General features: G+C 47.4%; 2 protein-coding genes across 2 annotated transcripts; both read left to right on the top strand.

Moving 5' to 3' along the window:
• Window positions 1-184: 184 nt before the first annotated feature.
• On the top strand, window positions 185-3041 carry HOXA11 (homeobox A11). Its single transcript, XM_057413264.1, has 2 exons — window positions 185-1074; window positions 2529-3041. The coding sequence occupies exons 1-2, from the start codon at window positions 420-422 to the stop codon at window positions 2759-2761; spliced, it is 888 nt and encodes a 295-aa protein (XP_057269247.1). The 5' UTR covers window positions 185-419; the 3' UTR covers window positions 2762-3041.
• An 8320-nt stretch (window positions 3042-11361) lies between these two features.
• On the top strand, window positions 11362-16009 carry HOXA10 (homeobox A10). The gene is made up of 2 exons (XM_057413263.1): window positions 11362-13099; window positions 14512-16009. The coding sequence occupies exons 1-2, from the start codon at window positions 12280-12282 to the stop codon at window positions 14784-14786; spliced, it is 1095 nt and encodes a 364-aa protein (XP_057269246.1). The 5' UTR covers window positions 11362-12279; the 3' UTR covers window positions 14787-16009.
• The last annotated feature ends 2895 nt before the right edge of the window (window positions 16010-18904 follow it).

The raw sequence follows: 18904 nt of genomic DNA on the forward strand, positions 1-18904 counted from the left end.
CCCCAGCCCGCACACGGCCAGCGGGAAGGTCTCACCCTGCCCTGGTGGAACCGCTAAGGCTGTGCCCCAGCGCCAGCTGGCGGTTCGGTCCGAGCGGCCCGGTCCGGGACTTCGGCAGTGGCCCGGTGTGTCCGTGTCCCCCGGGGCTCCCCCCCCCCCGCGCTCGGCTCGCCCCTGGGCGCCGGCGACGAGCTGTTGCTTCCCCCCGCGCTGGCCACAAAGGGAGCGGGGCCCGGACCCGCCGCTCGTCAATGTCAACGTCGGGCCACGTGACCACACCTCCCTGCCGCCGCCGGGGAGAGCTTTCCACGTCAGCTTACGTCTCCCCATCTCTTACTTCACGGATCTGCTTCAAAGAGGCAGCTGCGTTAGAGAATCATGTTAAGCTCAGCTAATGCGGAGAAGCCGAGGTAGCCCTAATGATGGATTTTGATGAGCGTGTTCCTTGTTCCTCTAACATGTATTTGCCAAGTTGTACTTACTACGTCTCGGGTCCTGATTTTTCCAGCCTCCCTTCTTTTTTGCCCCAGACCCCGTCTTCTCGCCCTATGACATACTCCTACTCCTCCAACCTACCCCAGGTCCAACCTGTGAGAGAAGTTACCTTCAGGGAATATGCCATTGATCCCTCCAGTAAATGGCACCCCAGGAACAATCTGCCCCACTGCTACTCCGCAGAGGAGATCATGCACAGAGACTGCCTGCCTGCCACCAACACTGCTAGCATGGGCGAGATGTTCGGCAAAAACACAGCTAACGTCTACCACCCCAGCAGCAACGTCTCCTCCAATTTCTATAGCACGGTGGGCAGGAACGGGGTCCTGCCCCAGGCTTTCGACCAGTTTTTCGAGACGGCTTATGGCACGGCGGAAAACCTGGCCTCGGCGGACTACTCGGTAGACAAGAGTGGCGAGAAGGCGCCCGCGGCCGCCGGGGCGGCGGCGGCAACTTCAAGTTCGGAGGGCGGCTGCGGCAGGGCGGCGGCGGCGGCGAAGGAGAGGCAGAGGCGGCCGGAGAGCAGCAGCAGCCCGGAGTCATCTTCCGGCAACAATGAGGAGAAATCCGGCAGCTCCAGTACGTATAAAGGCAGCGCCCGAGCGCTTTTAGGAAAGGCAGCTTGAAATCTAGCGCACCGCCGCTGTTAAATTTTTATATGCTGTTTTATAAGCATATAAGGTTTATGAAGGGCCTTTAGATTTCCCCCAACAAAACTTTGTTATAAAAGGCGAGATCACGTGTTTAGTGCTGAAATTGGCCGTGAAATACCCACCGGGTAATGGATGCCTTAAAAAAAAAATCTCTCTCTTTACTTTTTTTTTTTTTTAATAATAATAAAGAAGAGCTCTGTGGTCAGCTCTCGAAAATATAATAACGTCCGTTCGGTGTCTGTAAATTCGGAAAAAAAAAAAAAAAAAGAAAAGAGGAGATCCCGACTCCTTTGATATCAATGTAATCCAGTGATTTTATAAAAGCCATGTGTTGCACCAGAAGTCTAGTTAGGAGCTGAATTCAAAGCCTTAGCCGTTTTAACGATTGCACTAGAATAGCGTTTAACAGATAAAGTAGCCGCCTGAACTGCAGCAATATATTAAAAGAAACAAATTAACCTAAAGCTGGCCTTTTTGTCTAAAGGAAGCCATTTTACTAAAGCACTGTGGCAATTATGTGTTGCCTTCTGTCCAGCAGTTTGTTACTTACAATTGTTATTCAATCTGTCAAAGTCTGATTTTTTTATGTGGGCTTTTTAAAAAGCAAAGCCAAGATATGGCTAGGGGGAAAAATACCTCGACAATGAACTGTACCAGAAAAGGAAGTTTTTAAACGGATAGGAGCTAGGTTTAACGTAAAGAGCTCCTGAACCCTGAAACCTTTTATATTCTGCTTAATTAACTTTAAAACCGTAATGACTAATCGAGAGGAGAATACCTCGATGTTGCTGAGAGCATGCTTGAAAATAGCCGGCTGGGGGAGAATGATGCGCCTTGGCCCTGGGCTCAGGGCTTTTTTCCTCTGCTGGGGATTAACCTAGGGAAGGAGGGCGAGATCCGAGCGGGTACAGGCTCAAAGAAGGCTGGGCGCGGGATCCCCCTGCCCGCTGCCGCCCTGCCAGCAGCAAGCAGCCAGGTGACGGCTGCTCCCTGGGCAGCTCCGTGTGCACGGCGCCCAGCGAAGTACTCTACAAAGGCTTTTCTCCAGGTCGTGAAACCCGCAGGAACCCCCCACCACCAACCCTTCCTCCGGCCGCCCGCCTCACCAAGGCAGTGAGGCCGGATCCCTGCTACCCGCTGGGGCTTTCGCCCTGCCTGACACCTGGGGCAGAGGCTGGTCCCGGCTTGTCCCGCTCCCTGGCTGCCCGCACCGGCCAAGGCGTGGGGCTGGCGCCCAGCCCCGGACCTGCCACCGCCAGCCCTGGAGCGGGCAGAACCCTTCTTTTCCCTGTTAACGTGTTTTTTTGGACTGTGCCCCCCCCCACCTCTCCTCAGCCCCCCGCCAGGTCTCAAATGCTTCTGCCTTTTTTCGCTCCACAGGTGGACAACGTACCCGTAAAAAGAGATGCCCATACACCAAATATCAGATTAGGGAGTTAGAAAGGGAATTCTTCTTCAGTGTCTACATAAACAAAGAGAAACGCCTCCAGCTCTCCCGAATGCTCAATCTGACCGACCGCCAAGTGAAAATATGGTTTCAAAATAGAAGAATGAAAGAAAAAAAAATTAACAGGGACCGATTACAATATTACTCAGCTAATCCACTACTTTAAAACTCATAGCATTTTTCAAGACGAGATTAAATTCAGATTTCGCCCTTGACAAGGTCAAGCCACGGGGTTACATGGAGGGAGGAGGTGTGTATCTGACGGGACTAGAAGAATCCAAGGTTTTACATACATGTAAATCTACTCTGGAACTTCAATGGTGATTTTACATATATCGATATATTTACATATCAACTGGAATCAATTTGATTTTGACACAAATGGCACCCATTTTGGAGCGGGCACGTCACCTCTGGGGGCAAAATCCATACCTCTTACCTTTCCAGGCACTGCTACTCACCCTGCTACCGCTTTCGGGGGACACAGACCGGGGGACGGCATCCTTCTGTCCCCGGACTCGCCCATTCCCTGCCTTCCTTCTCCCCTGGGCGGCTGCGGACCAGGGTCTGGAGATTGCCAGGTCGAGCTCACTCACCTAGGACCACTGCAAATACAAACTCTGAGAAAAAACCTTTTGTTCTTCCTTAGCAGAAAATATGTCTAAGTTAGAGGCAGTGCTCTACTGCCCGTGTGTTTGAAAGGAGAATTTGAGGGGACGCACACCCAACACAGAGAGAATTAAAGGGAGGGGGGGATGACATGCCTACACCTTCCCAAGCCAACCGCTAGCAGTTGTAATGTGGATGTAGTGATGGTTCTAATAATGTTTCCTTTGGGGGTGTGGGGAGGAAAGGGCTAGGGGAAAGAAAGAGAACTAAATGAAAGACTTAATTATTTACTGAAAAAAAAAATCAGGTATAAATTCGCCATATATCGTAAAGAAACAATCACTGAAAGAAGAAATTAGCAGATTTTTAGCTCTTGTATTATTTATGACAACTGACTATGCGTTGCCATCTTTTAGGAGACAAATCATATTTAAATACTAAAAATAAAAAGGGGGGAGGGGAGAGAAGTGTGAATTTAAGTGTTTTAAAAGAAACAACTCCATAAAGGAAACTAACCTTCTGGCTTCTGGCTCACAAACTTTCTTCAGGAAATACCTGTGGAGAACGACAGTTTAGCAAACACCACACAACACTAATTGAAACTTGGAGTTGTGCAATGCACTAACATTGGATCATTAAAATAACCCCATCGCATGTTCTTTTGAAAGTGACTAGTGAAGAGTTTAAACAGAAACCAAACAATGTAAATATGGTAATTTTGTTGTTGTCTACTTTAAATGTCAAGAGCTCTACTTTGTAGCCCAGTCGACATATGCAAAGAATTGAGAGATGTTCGGACTTATTTTAAGTATATATAAATATATATATTTCCCTGCAGGAACCAAAGCGTAAAAGAAATAAAAAAAAAAGGAAAAAATAAAACCCCACACAAAAAAAACCCACAACCACCCAAGAAATAAAAAAACCCTGAAATTAAAAAAAAAAAAAAGAAAATATATATTAAAAAAAGGAAAATATTTAAAATTCTTCATCAGTTTACAAAGGATACTGTGTTCTATCGTTAAGGTAATTTGCTGTTGAGAGTATCTGAATGTATATTTCATACAGGAATGGTGTTTTACAAGACTTGTAAATAATAAAAGAAGAACTCATGACCTATTTTGTTCGAATGCCTTTCTCCCCCTCCCGTTTTTTGTGTTGTTGTTCCTTTGGGGCTAAAGGGTTTGGGATTTCTTTACATGTGCAACAAAGTGGTGATAAGAATGTTTTTTGATTAATAAATTTACCAAATGGATGTAATTTCTTTGTCACGGTTCACGAAATGCAATATCTTGATATGACATCACTGTTTTAAACATGTATCATCTATATGTATATACAGTTTTCTTTTAATATGCGAAGTATTTGGTTGCATGTATACAGTGGAACAGCGCACAAGGAAAATAAAAAAATGGAAACTTTATATTTTTACTCTGGTGTTAAGTTACTGCATGTTCTTTTATCTGATGTAACTCTGGGACCCGAAATTCCTTGTGACCTTGTTCAGACATTTGGGGAGAATTATTCTTCTTTTGGGAACTTCGCTGCTAAATCTTCTGCTCTGGAGTTAGCAAGTGAACCTGGGCTTGCTCAAGCGTCGTTTTAGGGGGCCGCAGGAAGACGATAATGAAGTATGTTGGTAGCTCGCTATGACTTAGGCCTTTTTCTTACCCTACCAAGGCTGGTAAGGCAATGTTCTATGCTGAAGGGTTTGATGTGACATTGCCGCTTGCTCCCCACCACATGCGTCCAGGAGAACTCCTTGGGAAATGCTGGTGGTGTCAGTAGCGTTTGGGATAGGTTTTATAAGCCAAAGGGAATTTGTAACCAAAGGGAAGGTCTAAGCCAGCTGATGGATGTTGAGCCCTCAGAAAATTGTTGTCTTTGAAAAAAAAAAAAAAAAAAAAGGCATGTGGTGGAAAATGGACTGTTTGAAATTGTCCTTGATCTCCAAGGCAGGGAGGAGGTGGACTGAGGCGGGCAGGGGGAGCGAAGGGGAGGAGGGCTGGAGGGAGAAATTTAGGGGAGGGAGGGGGTGAGAAAACCCCAAACAATAGCTGAGATATGAATGTGTTTTGAGAAGAGTTTGAAACTTTCATGTTGACCCTAATCCTAAGCAGGAGAAGAAAGTACATTCTGTTTTCACATTGTTTACTGGCTTTGAACTTCTGTATTGCTTGGACATCACCCATAACCTTGAGGTGAAGGACTTACTGACTTTGGGCCTTTGTTGACAACTGCCACCTAGCCAGGCAACCTCTGCCCAAAGGAGATGTTAAAAAGTGAGCGAGGAAAAGGGGACTTTTTGTTTGTTTGTTTGCCTAGTGTACAAGGAGTGATGCCAGTTAAAAGGAGATGGACAGAGGGACAGGCAGTGGGAGAGGGACAGAGGGACAGATGGTGAGCTAAATGGCAATGTAAGTTAAGGCAGCAAGCTTCTTTTCTGGTTAAAAATTAACTGGCATTCCTAGCCAATCCCAGAGACACTTAAGCCATGGAGTTTCTCTGGTCGGGGTTATGATTTCCTAGCCCAATAAAATCGCATCCTCTGTGTTGTTGTGACAATGTGGTCGTAAAAAATGTCCGTGACTTGTCCGTTCGCCTGCACGAAATACATCTCTATAAAGGCAGCGGAGCTTTCCCCACCGAGAGGTGAGTGGCCACTTGCCCTCCACCATCCATCTGTCTGTCCGTCCGCCTGCACGCCGTCCTGCCGCGGGGCCCCGCGGCAGGACGGCGTGCAGGCGGACGGACAGACGGCGGCGGTTTGAAGGCTGTTTTGCCACAAGATGGCGATCTTCAGATCAATGTCAAAGCCGCCCAAGGAGACGGGAGCAGCCCTGCAAAAAAAAATCTTGGCCTTTGTTCATTTTGCATCCCTGGAGCCGCACGGATAATTATTGCACTTACCGGGCTCCGCGTTACAAAAAGCCGCTCGGGATGCCGGGGGAGGGGAGGGAGCTGCCGGGGCTTCTCGGTGGAGTTAAAGCCTCTGAGCTTTGGATTGAAACATGGGCGGAGGTAAGTGTTTTATCCATCTACCCTGAGTGGAGAAGGGAGAGGAGAGGGCACTGGTCGCGGTGGTCCTCAGCCAGCTGGGGTGGCCCCGGATCCAAGGACGGAGCACAACGGAAAATAACCCTAGGGAAGGAAAGCAATGCAAAAAGTTGGTGATTACGACGTGAAATAATATAGAAGGGGCTTTCTGAGTTGCAGTTGACCTTTTACTTTCTCTTCGTAAAGTTTTGGCCATCAGCGTGGAAAAACCCACGTTATCTGGAAATATTTCTTCAGAGTAACTTGTAGTTTTCTTCCAGTTATAAAAAATTTGTAACACTGGAAATATTATGAAACTTGACATTTATGTCTGGAACAGTAGGTGTCTTCAATCAAATAGATCTATGGCAACAGAGACTGCAAATGACAGACAACTCTGATGATCTTATTGGACTTGAACTGTAGTTTAGCTGGGGTCGTTTGGAAACTTTAAAGGATAGGCTGCTTCCTTGCAGCTGGACACAGGCTGTGGTAAACAAATTTTGACACACTTAGGCTAAAAACTCTTTATGTGATTGCATATGCAGTCAATGTTTATATGAGACCAGAGTTAGATTTCCTCTATCTATCTGTTTGTCTATCTATCTGTCTATCTATCTATCTATCTAAAACAGCACATGGGCTGTAAACAAACAATAGTCACGCATTCTCATGTGCTCAGGGCTGCTCTGGGTTGTAGCTTTGAAACTCTATCCTGGCTACGAGTATCCCTAACTCCAGGTTACTTTTCTCACCCATAAAAGTTTCACTTGTTTTTGTTATGTCTCCATTTGAGAAGGGCTGGAGAGAAGGTGATATTATATGGAGGAGATACTTGTTTGGCTGCATATTTTAATTCACGTGTCTCTTAGGAGAGATATTCAATTTAGAAATATATGTCGGGGGACGAAAAAAAAAAGAAAGAAAGAAAGGGAAAAAAAAAAAAGGTCATTTTATCCTTGCTCTCTCATGTAAAGTAATGCAACTTGTCTGTAGTATTCTTAAAGAAAGCGCCCTTTTGCTCTCAGGGAACTGTTGCAAGTGTAGTTAAAAGCACATGCTCAGTCGGTAGAGAGCTGGTTTGAAATGCCTTTCGGAACCGATCGATTTCATCAAAGATGCTGCATTAAAAGCTCGGGAATGTTTCTCTTTAACCTCCCTTTAGCAATGCCAAGAAGTGAGAAGCAACGCCTAGGAAAATAGCAGGATGAGTTGAGGGTCCCTTTGCAACATTTCATTTTACACCAGTCAAGTTAAACTCAGCATATTTGATCAAATATTTATTTTTCCCCTCGTTGTTTCCCTGCCCCATTCAATACTCGGCTGAATAAATCAAAGGGACCCTAGCAGCAGTTAAAGCGCCCTCTGGTTACGGATTTTTTACTGACGGCCGCAGTCACAGGATAATATTTAAAAAAAACAAACTTGTTTCTTACAATAACTGTTTATTATTTCACATGATTTGGGTTTGCATATTTTGGAGGGAAGTGGCGAAGCCAACTCAGTGTCTACACTGTGTTTAATTAATCGTGTACTCAACTTCAGCTCACATACCACATTCAAACCCCTGGGAGGCTTTTTCATAAACTCTTTGGGTTTCTGTTTTGTTGTCTTCTTATTTTTTTTTTTTTGTCACAATCTTTTCATTAAATGCTCTGAAATCGAAACTTCAGGCCAAAGTGTGTGTCTGAGAGCCAAGTTGTACCGCAACCAAAAAAGACATTTGTGTATGCATCCAGATCTTTTTTAAAGGAAAGACAGCTACAAAAAGGGGAGAAGGGATACAGTTTCAAATGCCTAATACAGCTGTGCGGCCCATCTCTTACAGCAGAAGGGGTACACTTAAAAGACGAGCTGGGGTATATACGATTTCCCTGACACATGTTATAACCCGATACTGCTGTTGCTTCTGCCCGGCGTTCGGGGCTCTCTGGACAATAGAAAGCCCCGTTGTTCTCGCCGGTGCCGAGGAAAGGCGAGGAGATGAAGTCCTAATGAGTTGGTTGGGTGTATTTTGTCCTGCCACACACTAGAGTTTAGAGCTCGTCGGACTTACTTGCAAAATATGCTCCTAATCCAAATGAGTAAAACGATACACATATACTATAAAACATGGTTAGGAGAACAAGCCTCCGGATGGCTGGAATAAAATTAAATCTCAGCCTAAGTTTTAACAGGATAATCCGCCAAAACAAGCCAACCTCACCACCACAACCAGCATGAAAGAATTTATAGTAAAGATAAAATTAGTGGGGCCGTCATTTGTCACCTAACTTGGCACAGACACAGTTCCTAAACCTCCTGTTTGAAATCCGCCTTCTTTGGAGCAATTCCAGGAAAAAAAAAAAAAACAACAACAAAACCAACAAAAAACCCACCACACAAAAGGAGGAATCTGGCACACACGCACGTTCTTGACAACTGACAGTTCCAGTATTAAATAACTATACTCTGATTGCATTAATTTTTGGAGCTGTATAAAACGTAATTCGCGGCTGTATTCTCAGATAGGCGGTGCATGCACTCCTGCAACAGCCTGCAAGGCCATTTATGTTTTCACGAATTGCCGTTTGCCCGTGTCTACAAATAAAAGCATATTTTAATTAGCTGGCAAAACGCGTCTATGGATTAACAGTGCTGATCTTTTGGGTTATACAAGCCAATAATAAAAAGATAAATCACAGTTTAACATGATCCATTTTGCGATTTCCAGTCAGAGTTTGCTCAGGCTGAGCTGTCGGGTTTTATTTATTCCCTTTTTGTTTTTAATTTTAGTCCCACCAATAAAACGGCTTAACGACGCTATTAATGTATCTATCATATTTTTCTTAGATCAATAAAGTTTTATTTTGATATTGTTGTCTATGTACGCCATGAATTTAGATTCTCCATGAAAGCACCTCCTCGCCGGTTTTGATATTTATCAGGATTTTATTTGCTCGGTTTTATAGACCCTCGGATAGCTTTACTTACAGGAGTAGAATTAAAAAGAAAGTATTTCACGTCCCCTGGCGTCCACAATATTCTTTAAAATTTCATTTAAATGGAGGTTAAGCTCCAAGGGACACATTGTTAAGGGTTGGAAATGCAGTAGCTACACCCAGCGCATGCCAAATTAGCTCCGTTTAGTCAGAATTGACCATTATCTTTTATAGTTTCGAATCAAGCGAACATTATTAGTTTTACTTCACTGGGTTTGACGATGCTGGTTACTATTTGCCTTGGCCTTGTTAGCGATTAAAGAAAGCGGAGATAATGCCACTCCGAGCTGAGTTCATGATCTAGACAGAGCCTGTGCCTTGACCATCAAACCAACAATGGACACCGCTTCTAAGACCGCACAACCGGGTCCCGCCAACGGAAGCTCCCGCAGGGCCTGGCATTCTCCAAGGGCGGGCAACCCCCAGCCTTCTGCTGCAAAAGCCACGAGGAGAGCCCAAGAAAACTTTAAACCTTCCAAACTGTCCCCGGCCTCCACGCCTTTTGTCTGATTTCCCTGGACTGGCCTGCAAAGAGGGAGAAGAAGCCAACTCGTGTTTCTTCCAGAGCATTTCGAGTCTTTTCATTCCGGCTGACGAGGACGTCCTTTTATAGGCCTTTTCCCCCTTTAATCCAATTTTTTTTTTTTTTTTTTTTTAAGGGAGCTGCTTGTCTTAAAAACAGCTTTGGAAGGATTTCAAGTGTTGCTCCTTGGTTCCGTATGGCTTTTAGGTTTGCAATCCATTTCTATTTAATTTGGCAAATGCAAAATAAACATACCGCAAGAGCGGACTTCCCCGGAGTAATTTTTGTACCTGACTTGTGCAGAGAAATGGATTTGGAAGGCGGCGTTGGGGCTCACGTTTCATTTTATTTAGATCTGTATTTATAACTCTAAGCCTATTGATAATAGCCTTCCTTTATACCAGCCAATAAACCCGCGTCTTATGTAGTATTAATTTTGTTAGCACCGATATGACCCGCGTAGGAATCTGATAAGGGTTTGTCCGTCGCACATTAACACATCGCGGGGTTAGTCGGGTTGGGAAAACACAAACAATATTACAGGACGAAATACGGGAACGAAATAACCCACGGAGGGTTTCCATAGGTTGTGGGGTCTACCCCAGTCACTGCATCCTACGGGCCGGTCAGAAAGAAGCCGCGCTGTGATGCTTGCCCCACCTCACTGGAAAAACCAGGCGCCTTTGCAGAAGGATTTTATGGGTGTTGCAAAGTTGTAGGTAGAAGCCTCCGCCCGCTCCCCCTGCGCTTTCAGCGGGCGCGGAGGGAGGTTGAGGAGGACCCCTCCGGCTCGGCGGGCCCGCGGAAGGGACACTCACCTCCCGCCGTAAGGAGGAGGGGGGAGGAATTCTCCGGGGGAATGTCACTCCGCGGAAAAAGCGTTTCCCCGTGGCAGGCACACACTGCAGGGCGAGACCACGTGGGGGCTTAACAGATCCGTGGGCTGGAGGGGAACGGTTGCTCCTCGGGGCGGCTTGAAAGCTGAGGGCTGGCACCAAGGGATGCTGGGTCCACCGCCCGCTCCGCCGCCACCCTGCCCGCAGGCAGCGGCCCCGCCGCCGCCGCCGCCAGCACCCTCTTGGGCATGGCAGCTGATGCCAAGCCGCTTCCATCGCCCCGGCCGGTGCTGATGCCCGGCCGGCAGCCTCTTTCCCCGCCTGCTCCACTGGGGACGGAGACCGACCAGACTGCTTCCCCCGGCAGCGTGAGGGAGAGGGGAGCGAGCCTGGCTACTCGGGGTGGCCAGAAAGCGTCGGGCAGCCTCAGTCTCCCTTTAAGCCCGAGTTCCGCGGACCAGGCAGTGAGGCGACTTCGAAACGGCATAAGAGAGAGATGATGGACGTGAAAGCAAGCCATAATTAAACAATTCATTAGAAAATCTATCTGTCTCTCTGTCTGCTTCCCTGTCTGTCTGCTGTCTGCTCCCTCCGCCACAACTGCAAATTGACTGGACCAGGCTGTCTAGTATCTCAGAATTCATCTAGTTATTTCTATTATTTAGTACATTGCTTGTGAAAGAGACGGTGCTTTTGAAGAGGCAAAAAGTGAATGACCCAAGGGGGGAGGGAGATAAAAATGATCGCTCAAATATAAACACATCAATAAACAGGGTCCGCAGCATCCTGCGAGGATCCATTTGAACTGCTAGCGCCCGGATTCTTTCTGTGGCATATGTCTAGCTTTATATTTTAAATGGTAATCAGACCTCTGGAAGAATCCAACGTTAACTAAAGCATTCGGAACTGCAACCGCACAATCAATCCTCCCAGAATGGCATTGCTCCCTAAGAAATTCTTCAGCGCAGCAGCAATCATTTTATCTCCAGGAAATTTAAGCCTAGCCTGGCGTCGTGGCGGTGATGTTAGGCTGGAAGCAGCCCCCTTCCTCAGCAGTTTAACACGAGAGGCACTAGGCCCCTTTACGGTTTCCAATGATCCGTGATAAACAACAACACGTCTTTTATATCTTAAAAAAACGAGACAATTAAATAAAATGAGCAGAGCCTGAGCATAAAACACCGGGCGAGCCGGGCTTTATTAATTTCGTGAGACACACACAGGCTTCCCAGGAAGGTGAGCAGGCACTGCCGCCGGAAAGCCTAACCGCGGGGAGAGAGGAGCAATAGTAAAAGCTTCATCTGGACACCGTTTCAGCCTAGGTATAATAAAAATCAGGACCGCCGGGCTATTTTATAGCGGAGAGTGTGATAAGAAAGGAGCAAAACTTGGAGACAGCACAGGCAAAGCCAGCTCCTTGCCTTTCTCCTTCCCCTTTGCTTCCCAGGATCGCGGCTCCGGCCTGGGCGCAGGCGCTTGCCCATATGGACGAAGCGTGTGAGCCAGTGTCTATGGAAATCCATATTACACATTAATATCCATCTATCTCCCAAATTCAGAGGTCGACCTGAGAGCAGCTCTGTGCATACGAAACCAGACGGGGAGGGGTTGCTGGGGAGGCCCGGGCTTCCATTGGCTGCAAGCGTTTGCCGTTGTGCGGGGGTATCTCTAATCATATTCAGCATGTTTTGCACAAGAAATGTCAGCCAGGAAGGGCTATCTGCTCCCTTCGCCAAATTATTCCACAACAATGTCATGCTCCGAGAGCCCGGCTGCAAACTCTTTTTTGGTAGACTCCTTGATCAGCTCGGGCAGAGGGGAAGCGGCGGGAGCAGGAGGAGGAGGCGGAGGAGGAGGCGGCTACTACCCCAGCAGTGGTATCTACCTGCCACAGCCGTCCGATCTGTCCTACGGGCTACAAAACTGCGGACTTTTCCCTGTTTTGAGCAAACGCAATGAAGGTGCTTCTCAAAGCATGGTCCCCAGCTCGCACCCCTACGTGTCAGGGATGGAAGTGTGGCTAGACCCTCCCCGGTCCTGTCGCATGGAAGAGCCGGAGAGCCAGCAGGCCACCTCGTGCTCCTTTGCTCCAAGCATTAAGGAAGAGAGCTCCTACTGCCTCTATGACTCAGAGAAATGCCCGAAGGGCTCGGCTACCACAGATCTCGCTCCTTTCCCTCGGCTGAGTGCCGAGGTCAACCCAGCCGGCAGCGGCGGCGGGGTCCCCGTCCCGGGCTACTTCCGCCTTTCCCAGTCTTATGGCACCTCCAAGACCTACGGCGCGGGGTCGGCCGGGGCTGCCCCCTTCCCTCTGCAGCCCCCCAGCCGCTTCCAGACGCCTCCATCTTTGCCTCCTGTCCCGGACGCGGGGAGGAAGGAGGACGAGGAGCGCTCTCCCAGCCCCTTGGCGTGTGTCTCCCAGAGGGAGGACGAGACTCAGGCTTCATCTTCCACCGCAGAGGAGCTCTCTCCAGCTCCGTCAGAGAGCAGCAAAGCCTCTCCCGAGAAAGAGCCCGTAGGTAAGCGAATGGTGATGATGGTGATGGTGGTAGTGATGATTAAAAAAAAAAAAAAACAGAAAAAGAAAGAAAAAAAACTGTTGAGGATCATAGCGGCATCGCGATGCAAAAGGAGGATCCCAGCTGCCCCGCGGGGCTGCCAAGAAGCGCTGCTCAGACTGACCTTCTGAACTTCGTAATATTAGGGCATGGGGTTGCCGTAAAAATTAATGTCCATCCTATAGCTTAAACCCCTTAGAGTCTCCGCTCTGGGCAACTTTAGCCCGCATGCTGCTTAAACATATAGAAAAACAAGATCAATCTTTCCCCTGTGATGTGAAGGTGCCTACCAGATAACAGAGATGTTTGTAAAGCATCCAAAATAAGCAATAGGCAGTGCCAATAAATAAACCTATTAACTCGGTAAGTTATATTTTACGATCCAGAATGCTTTTCGGAATAACAGCCGCGCTGAAATGTGCCATCTATGAACTGCCATCAAATTAGACTGATGAATGCACCGCGAATATCCTTCAACGTCTACACTAGATAACAGGGTTGTTATTTATTCATTTGCTTCTTTATTTCCCTTTCGGCTCCCCATGGCAAAAAAAAAAAAAAATAACTCCCCTTCCCTGGGTGGCAGACTTTGCAGGCGCTTCTCTCCGTCTGCGTTTCAGACGCCCTGTTATTCCTTCAGAGGGCCACACTGGAAAATGATAAGGTCAAAACAAAACAAGAAAGAGGAAAACTACTAGAGAGACAACCCCAAACCAAGAACCACTCTGAGCCATCGAGGGATCAGTGTTACCTCTTTCCTAGCCACTTCCAGTGATAGGAATAAACAGCCTGTAACGGGGGAATTTTAGTTTTGAGGGTTTTGGTGTGTTTTTTGGTTTATTTTGTTTTTTTTCCTTCCCAGAAACGGTTGGATAAGAGAGGGCCGAGGCGAAGCTCCCCGGGAAGGCAGGGAGGCTCCGACTCCTCAGCTCACCTTGTTTTCTAACTCCAGAGCATGCTTGTAAAGTTCAGATCCGCACAGGCTTTGTTTTTTGGAAGCAGGTGCCTGAGGCTGCGTGAAATAAACCTCCAGGCCATTTATCAAACGACCCCCAGTAGCAGTGGGCTCGGAGAGGCCGAGGGGAAACTAGTAAAAGCCTGTTTTGGAGGGTCGGAGATGAACTACTAAGCGGGCACTCTGCCCTGCCCGAGGCTGGCCGGAGATTTTTGAGGAAAGGCAGATCCTCTGCGGATTCAGGATCATTGGGAAACCGGTTTGAAGCTCTCGGTTCCCACAAAGTGCCCGCAAGTGACAGAGCGAGCTTCCCAAACACACACCGGCACACACACAGATGCTCCTTCCACCCTGTCCCTTCCTGGCTCATTGCCTCCTACCCGCTGGTAACGTCCCTTTTTTACTTTCTCAAAACTAGGAAATTCAAAAGGAGAAAATGCAGCAAACTGGCTCACGGCAAAAAGTGGCAGAAAGAAACGGTGCCCCTATACCAAGCATCAAACTCTCGAGCTGGAAAAGGAGTTTCTGTTCAATATGTACCTGACTCGTGAGCGTCGCCTAGAGATCAGCCGCACAGTCCACCTCACAGACAGACAAGTTAAAATCTGGTTTCAGAACCGCAGAATGAAACTGAAGAAAATGAACAGAGAGAATAGGATTCGGGAGCTCACAGCCAACTTTAATTTCTCTTGATGAATCCATAAACATATCTTTATGGTTTAAAGAGCCAGTATCATTTTCCTAGGCTGTAGTCATCCGCACCTGTATGGATTAACGATTTTAGGGGCTCTCAATATGTCCTTAACCTCTTAAGAACTACTTTGGAGTGGGAAGGAAGGGTGAGGGAACACGACTAAAGCTAACTTAATGCACAAAATGCCGTGCGTGAACCTCTCCGCTTCCTTCGGCCTTTCCGGGGACCGGCTTGTTCCTTTAAGCTTTGAAACACAGAAATGCCATTTCGGGAGCTGCAAATATCTTTCCCCCCATATCTCTCTCTCTGAAAAGTAAATAAGCTTGGTTAAAGGCGTATTCTTTAAAATTAGAAGCGGTATAACTTGAACTGTACGTAGCTGCACAGTGAAGAATTTAAGCCTTGACATATTTCTATATATTGGGAGCTTTCTTCCCCTCCCCCTTTTCCTTCGAAAAGCAGACTTACAATAATGAAATGCAGGCATACTTTAACAGGGCTTCATGGGAACGGGTGTTAAGAGAGATTTTTTTTATTTTTTTTTTTTCGCTTTACCTTAAAAGTAAACATTACAGCTTTAAATTGGCCAGGAAAATGAAATCTCTTCTCTTTAAAGGTATAAAAGCGTTCGTGTTGCTCATGGACTAAATTATGACACTTACCTCTGAATTTCTCTCTCTCTTTCTGGTTGTAGATATTTACTTAACGTAGTTTCGCTTAAATACGTGGAATTAGTGATCTTTTTCTGTCTATAAATAACGTTACCGTTGGTAACGCATGACAAGCACACAGAAATTGCCCTTTGAGAAGGAAGTGGTCACTTTTTCCTCACTAATTTCACTGAAAACTATATATCTTGATCATCAGACGGACTTTCTGAGCCAGAGTCTGAGATTGCGAGGGAGGAAATGTTCGTCTTCCTTTATACTGTGAAGTTACATGCATTAAAGGGTCAAACATATAGGTGAAAAAAAAATTAAAAAAAATAGAAAAAGAAAGAAAAAAGGGGAAAAGCTATAAATACAGATATGTATAAATGTCTATTATTATTAAAATGCCGATACTGTTTTAAGCAAATGCATTCTATCGTTATTATAAATGTTAGTTCTAGCTATATCTAGTTCTTACCTTAAATCGGAATAAATTAATATTGTAATGCTGCTGTGCGTGAAAAAAGACGATGTTTATGTTCTCATAGAAGAATAAAATACCGTTGAATGAATCCTTTTAATTTTACCTCTTTTTGTGACTGTTTATCCTCAGGTTCTACTTTATGTCTTTGAGAACTTTTACAACAGGAATAGTTGCCTAAACCCCCTGCAATTACTTTAGGAATCTATTTAAATATTACCTAGACGGTCGTAATTTGTCTGGGCCATATAGCGATGGTGCTCTAAGGTTTGTCGGCTTTTGTTCAGTTTTATGACTTGCTAGTATATCTGGATTGTTGCTGTCTTGAACGAGTGGTTTCAGTTGACTGAGGAGCTGCATAGACTGAGGAAGCAAATTACTATTTCTTGAGGGTAGGGAAATGATTTTTTTTTTCTTTAATCAAACACCTACATGTGTGCGGAGATCTTTTACACCAGAGGACGGTGACAAAATTCTAGCTTTATCTCAGGGCTGAGAAGAAATCGTAAAGGTGAGCTCATGGGGGGGGGGACGGGACACCCCAGCCTCCCCTCCCTATCAGTGGGCCCCTCCAGACAAGACTATTAGCTACCTGGCTGCATGTGGAAGAGCTTATTTCACCTATACTGCTTTGGGGTTTTATTGGTTGGGCTTTTTTTTTGTTTGCTTTGCATCCTCCCTTCTTTGCTGCATGTTTAACTGATGGAGTCTTGCACAAAGGGAAGGCAAAAAGAGGTCTGGGAGAAGAGAGAGAGCTAATGCTTCCTTGCGGGGCTATGTATGCTGGGAGGAGGGGGAGACAGACTTTGAACCCTGGCTCCTTGGGAGCCTTTAGCTTCTCGTGATGTTAACATTGGCGTGCATGGCCTTTTTCTTCCCGATTGCATCTGCATGGAGAGGCGAAAGCTGCCAGGGAAGGGTGGGGTGGTGATGGTGATGTTACTATATATTTTTCTTGTTTTCATTAACCCACCCGAGGCTGGCTGGGGACCGCGGAGGGGCGGCGGCTGGGCGGGCGGGAGAGAGGGATGTTTCAGTTACGTTTCTGGTTTTATTTTTGTAGCGGGATCCTTGCGTTAAGGACCACGGCAATGGGAAAGTAATAATTAGCGTCTGAGAACTGCTCTGTGGTTTAGGTAGTTTCATGTTGTTGGGGCTCCACCTTTCTCTCTACAGCACGAAACTGCCTTAATTACTTCAGTTGATATCATCACCAGGTATGCTTGGTGCGAGGGTCCTTTCTGCCCGAAGAAATCTTAGCGCTGAACTGATCTGTAGGCGTCAAGTCCCAATGCCATTGTTCCCCATCTGCAACGGAGCCTCCTTTGATTCCTCAGATAAACACGGCAGCCGAGGGGGGAAGCTTGGCAAGTTCTTCAAGGTTAGCTAGCTCCTAAGCGAGTCCCTGCCTGTTTGCGGGATTTTAATATATCTCGTAGGCTGCATTCAAGGTCAGGTGCGTTTTTGTATTCCGCTCTGCGTGCGTCGAGCTCGGGGGGCTGGAGAAGCGGGGGGGGGGGGGGGGGGGGGGGGGGAAATACTCTTTATATTTCTCTGTCTGGATTTATTAAAAAACAGAGACTCGAAAGCCTGCCTGGGGGAGGGAATGGGGAGAGATCAAGTCTGCCGGCCCCGTTCCGCGTATCCATCACAAACAAGGCCCCGGAACACAGGGGCAGTGGCCGATCGGACCCCACTCGGGGTGCGGGTGCGCGGCCCCGCCGGCGGCTCTACTCCATGTTGGGGGTGTCTATTGCCCGCCTGGGCCTGTCGCGGGGCTCGGCCAACCCCGCGCTACCTCCCGTCAGATCCGCTCCCCCGGGGCATCCCCGCGGCCCGCAAGGCCTCGGTTACGATCACGACTGCGGCGCGGTCGCTCTCCGCGGAGGCGGAACGGGCAACAGCGACCTCTCCGGGCCCGCCGCCGCTGCCATCACAGCCGTCTTTTGTGTCCGCAGAGCGGCCGCTGGCAGGGGCGGTCTCCCGCCGGGCCCTCCGCCAGTTTCGGCACCGCAGCGAAGCGGGGCACCCTCGGCAGCAGGAAGGCAGGCAGGGGAAAGTGCAGAAAACTCGGTCTCAGTGTGTATGCATTTCTACTTATTTTGTAGTGACTGTGATTATTTTTGCCTAAAAAAAAATAAAAACCCAACCCAACTTTCTCAAAACTCGAAATGGGATGCGGGAACTCGGAGGAGTTTGGCTAACGGATTTATCTAGACCCATCCTAGCCTTCCTCAGAGAAGGAGGTGTTCATGGCTGGAACAGGAACAGAATTCGACGTTGCAGTCAAATTTAAGTGTTCATGTCTGCCTCTACCCACACTGCACATCTGACGGGCTATCTGCTGTGATCGTGCTGGGAGTGTGTTTACAGTGTGTATGTCCGTGCCTGCCTCTGCGGTCTTTGTACATAGGTTTGCCTCTGCTTTTTATTTTTCTTCTTTTTTTTTTTTCCAGCATCATCCTGATTTTTGATTCCTTTACCCTAATTCTGGGTTTTCATTTTCTCTCCGCCATTGCGAGAATACCTCCGTGCATTCGTAGCACTGGCGATTCCGTGAGAGAGAGATTTGCGGTGGCAGGAAACCCTAGGGAAAGGCGATCCTGAACTTCCCGTTCAGGAGTGTTTGCCAAGTCCCGTGCATTCCTGCCCCGCGCCCGCGCAGCGCCTTCTGCTAAAGTAACAGGGCTTACAGATACCCTTCGCTTAAGAACCGACAGTGTCCTTCCTCTTGCAGCCGGGGGTAAAAGGCAGTAGGGTGGGACCTCTGCTAACTTGGTTATATCGAGGTGGAGAGCAGGGTGTATTTTTGTCCAGGCACGATGGCTCCAACGGTGCTTCGTCCCTGGGAATTCGGATTTCATTGTGCAATTTAATGTGAACGTTGGGAGGCTTTTGCCTCCGAGTGTCTGAGCCACCAAAACCTTCAGTAATTTGCAACGCAAATGGTGGGGAGCCCCCGCTAGCCTTGGTGGCTAGCCTGCAA

The sequence above is a fragment of the Pezoporus wallicus genome, unplaced genomic scaffold (assembly GCF_028554395.1).
Source record: "Pezoporus wallicus isolate ANWC-B61680 ecotype Strahan unplaced genomic scaffold, APGP_CSIRO_Pwel_v1 contig_13539, whole genome shotgun sequence".
Classification (NCBI taxonomy): Eukaryota; Metazoa; Chordata; class Aves; order Psittaciformes; family Psittacidae; genus Pezoporus; species Pezoporus wallicus.

Coding starts and splice junctions, on each gene's coding strand:
- HOXA11 (XM_057413264.1), top strand. CDS start 420: ATGATGGATTTTGATGAGCGTGTTCCTTGTTCCTCTAACATGTATTTG. Junction 1,075..2,528: donor GGAGAAATCCGGCAGCTCCA/GTACGTATAAAG, acceptor TTCGCTCCACAG/GTGGACAACGTACCCGTAAA.
- HOXA10 (XM_057413263.1), top strand. CDS start 12,280: ATGTCAGCCAGGAAGGGCTATCTGCTCCCTTCGCCAAATTATTCCACA. Junction 13,100..14,511: donor TCCCGAGAAAGAGCCCGTAG/GTAAGCGAATGG, acceptor TCTCAAAACTAG/GAAATTCAAAAGGAGAAAAT.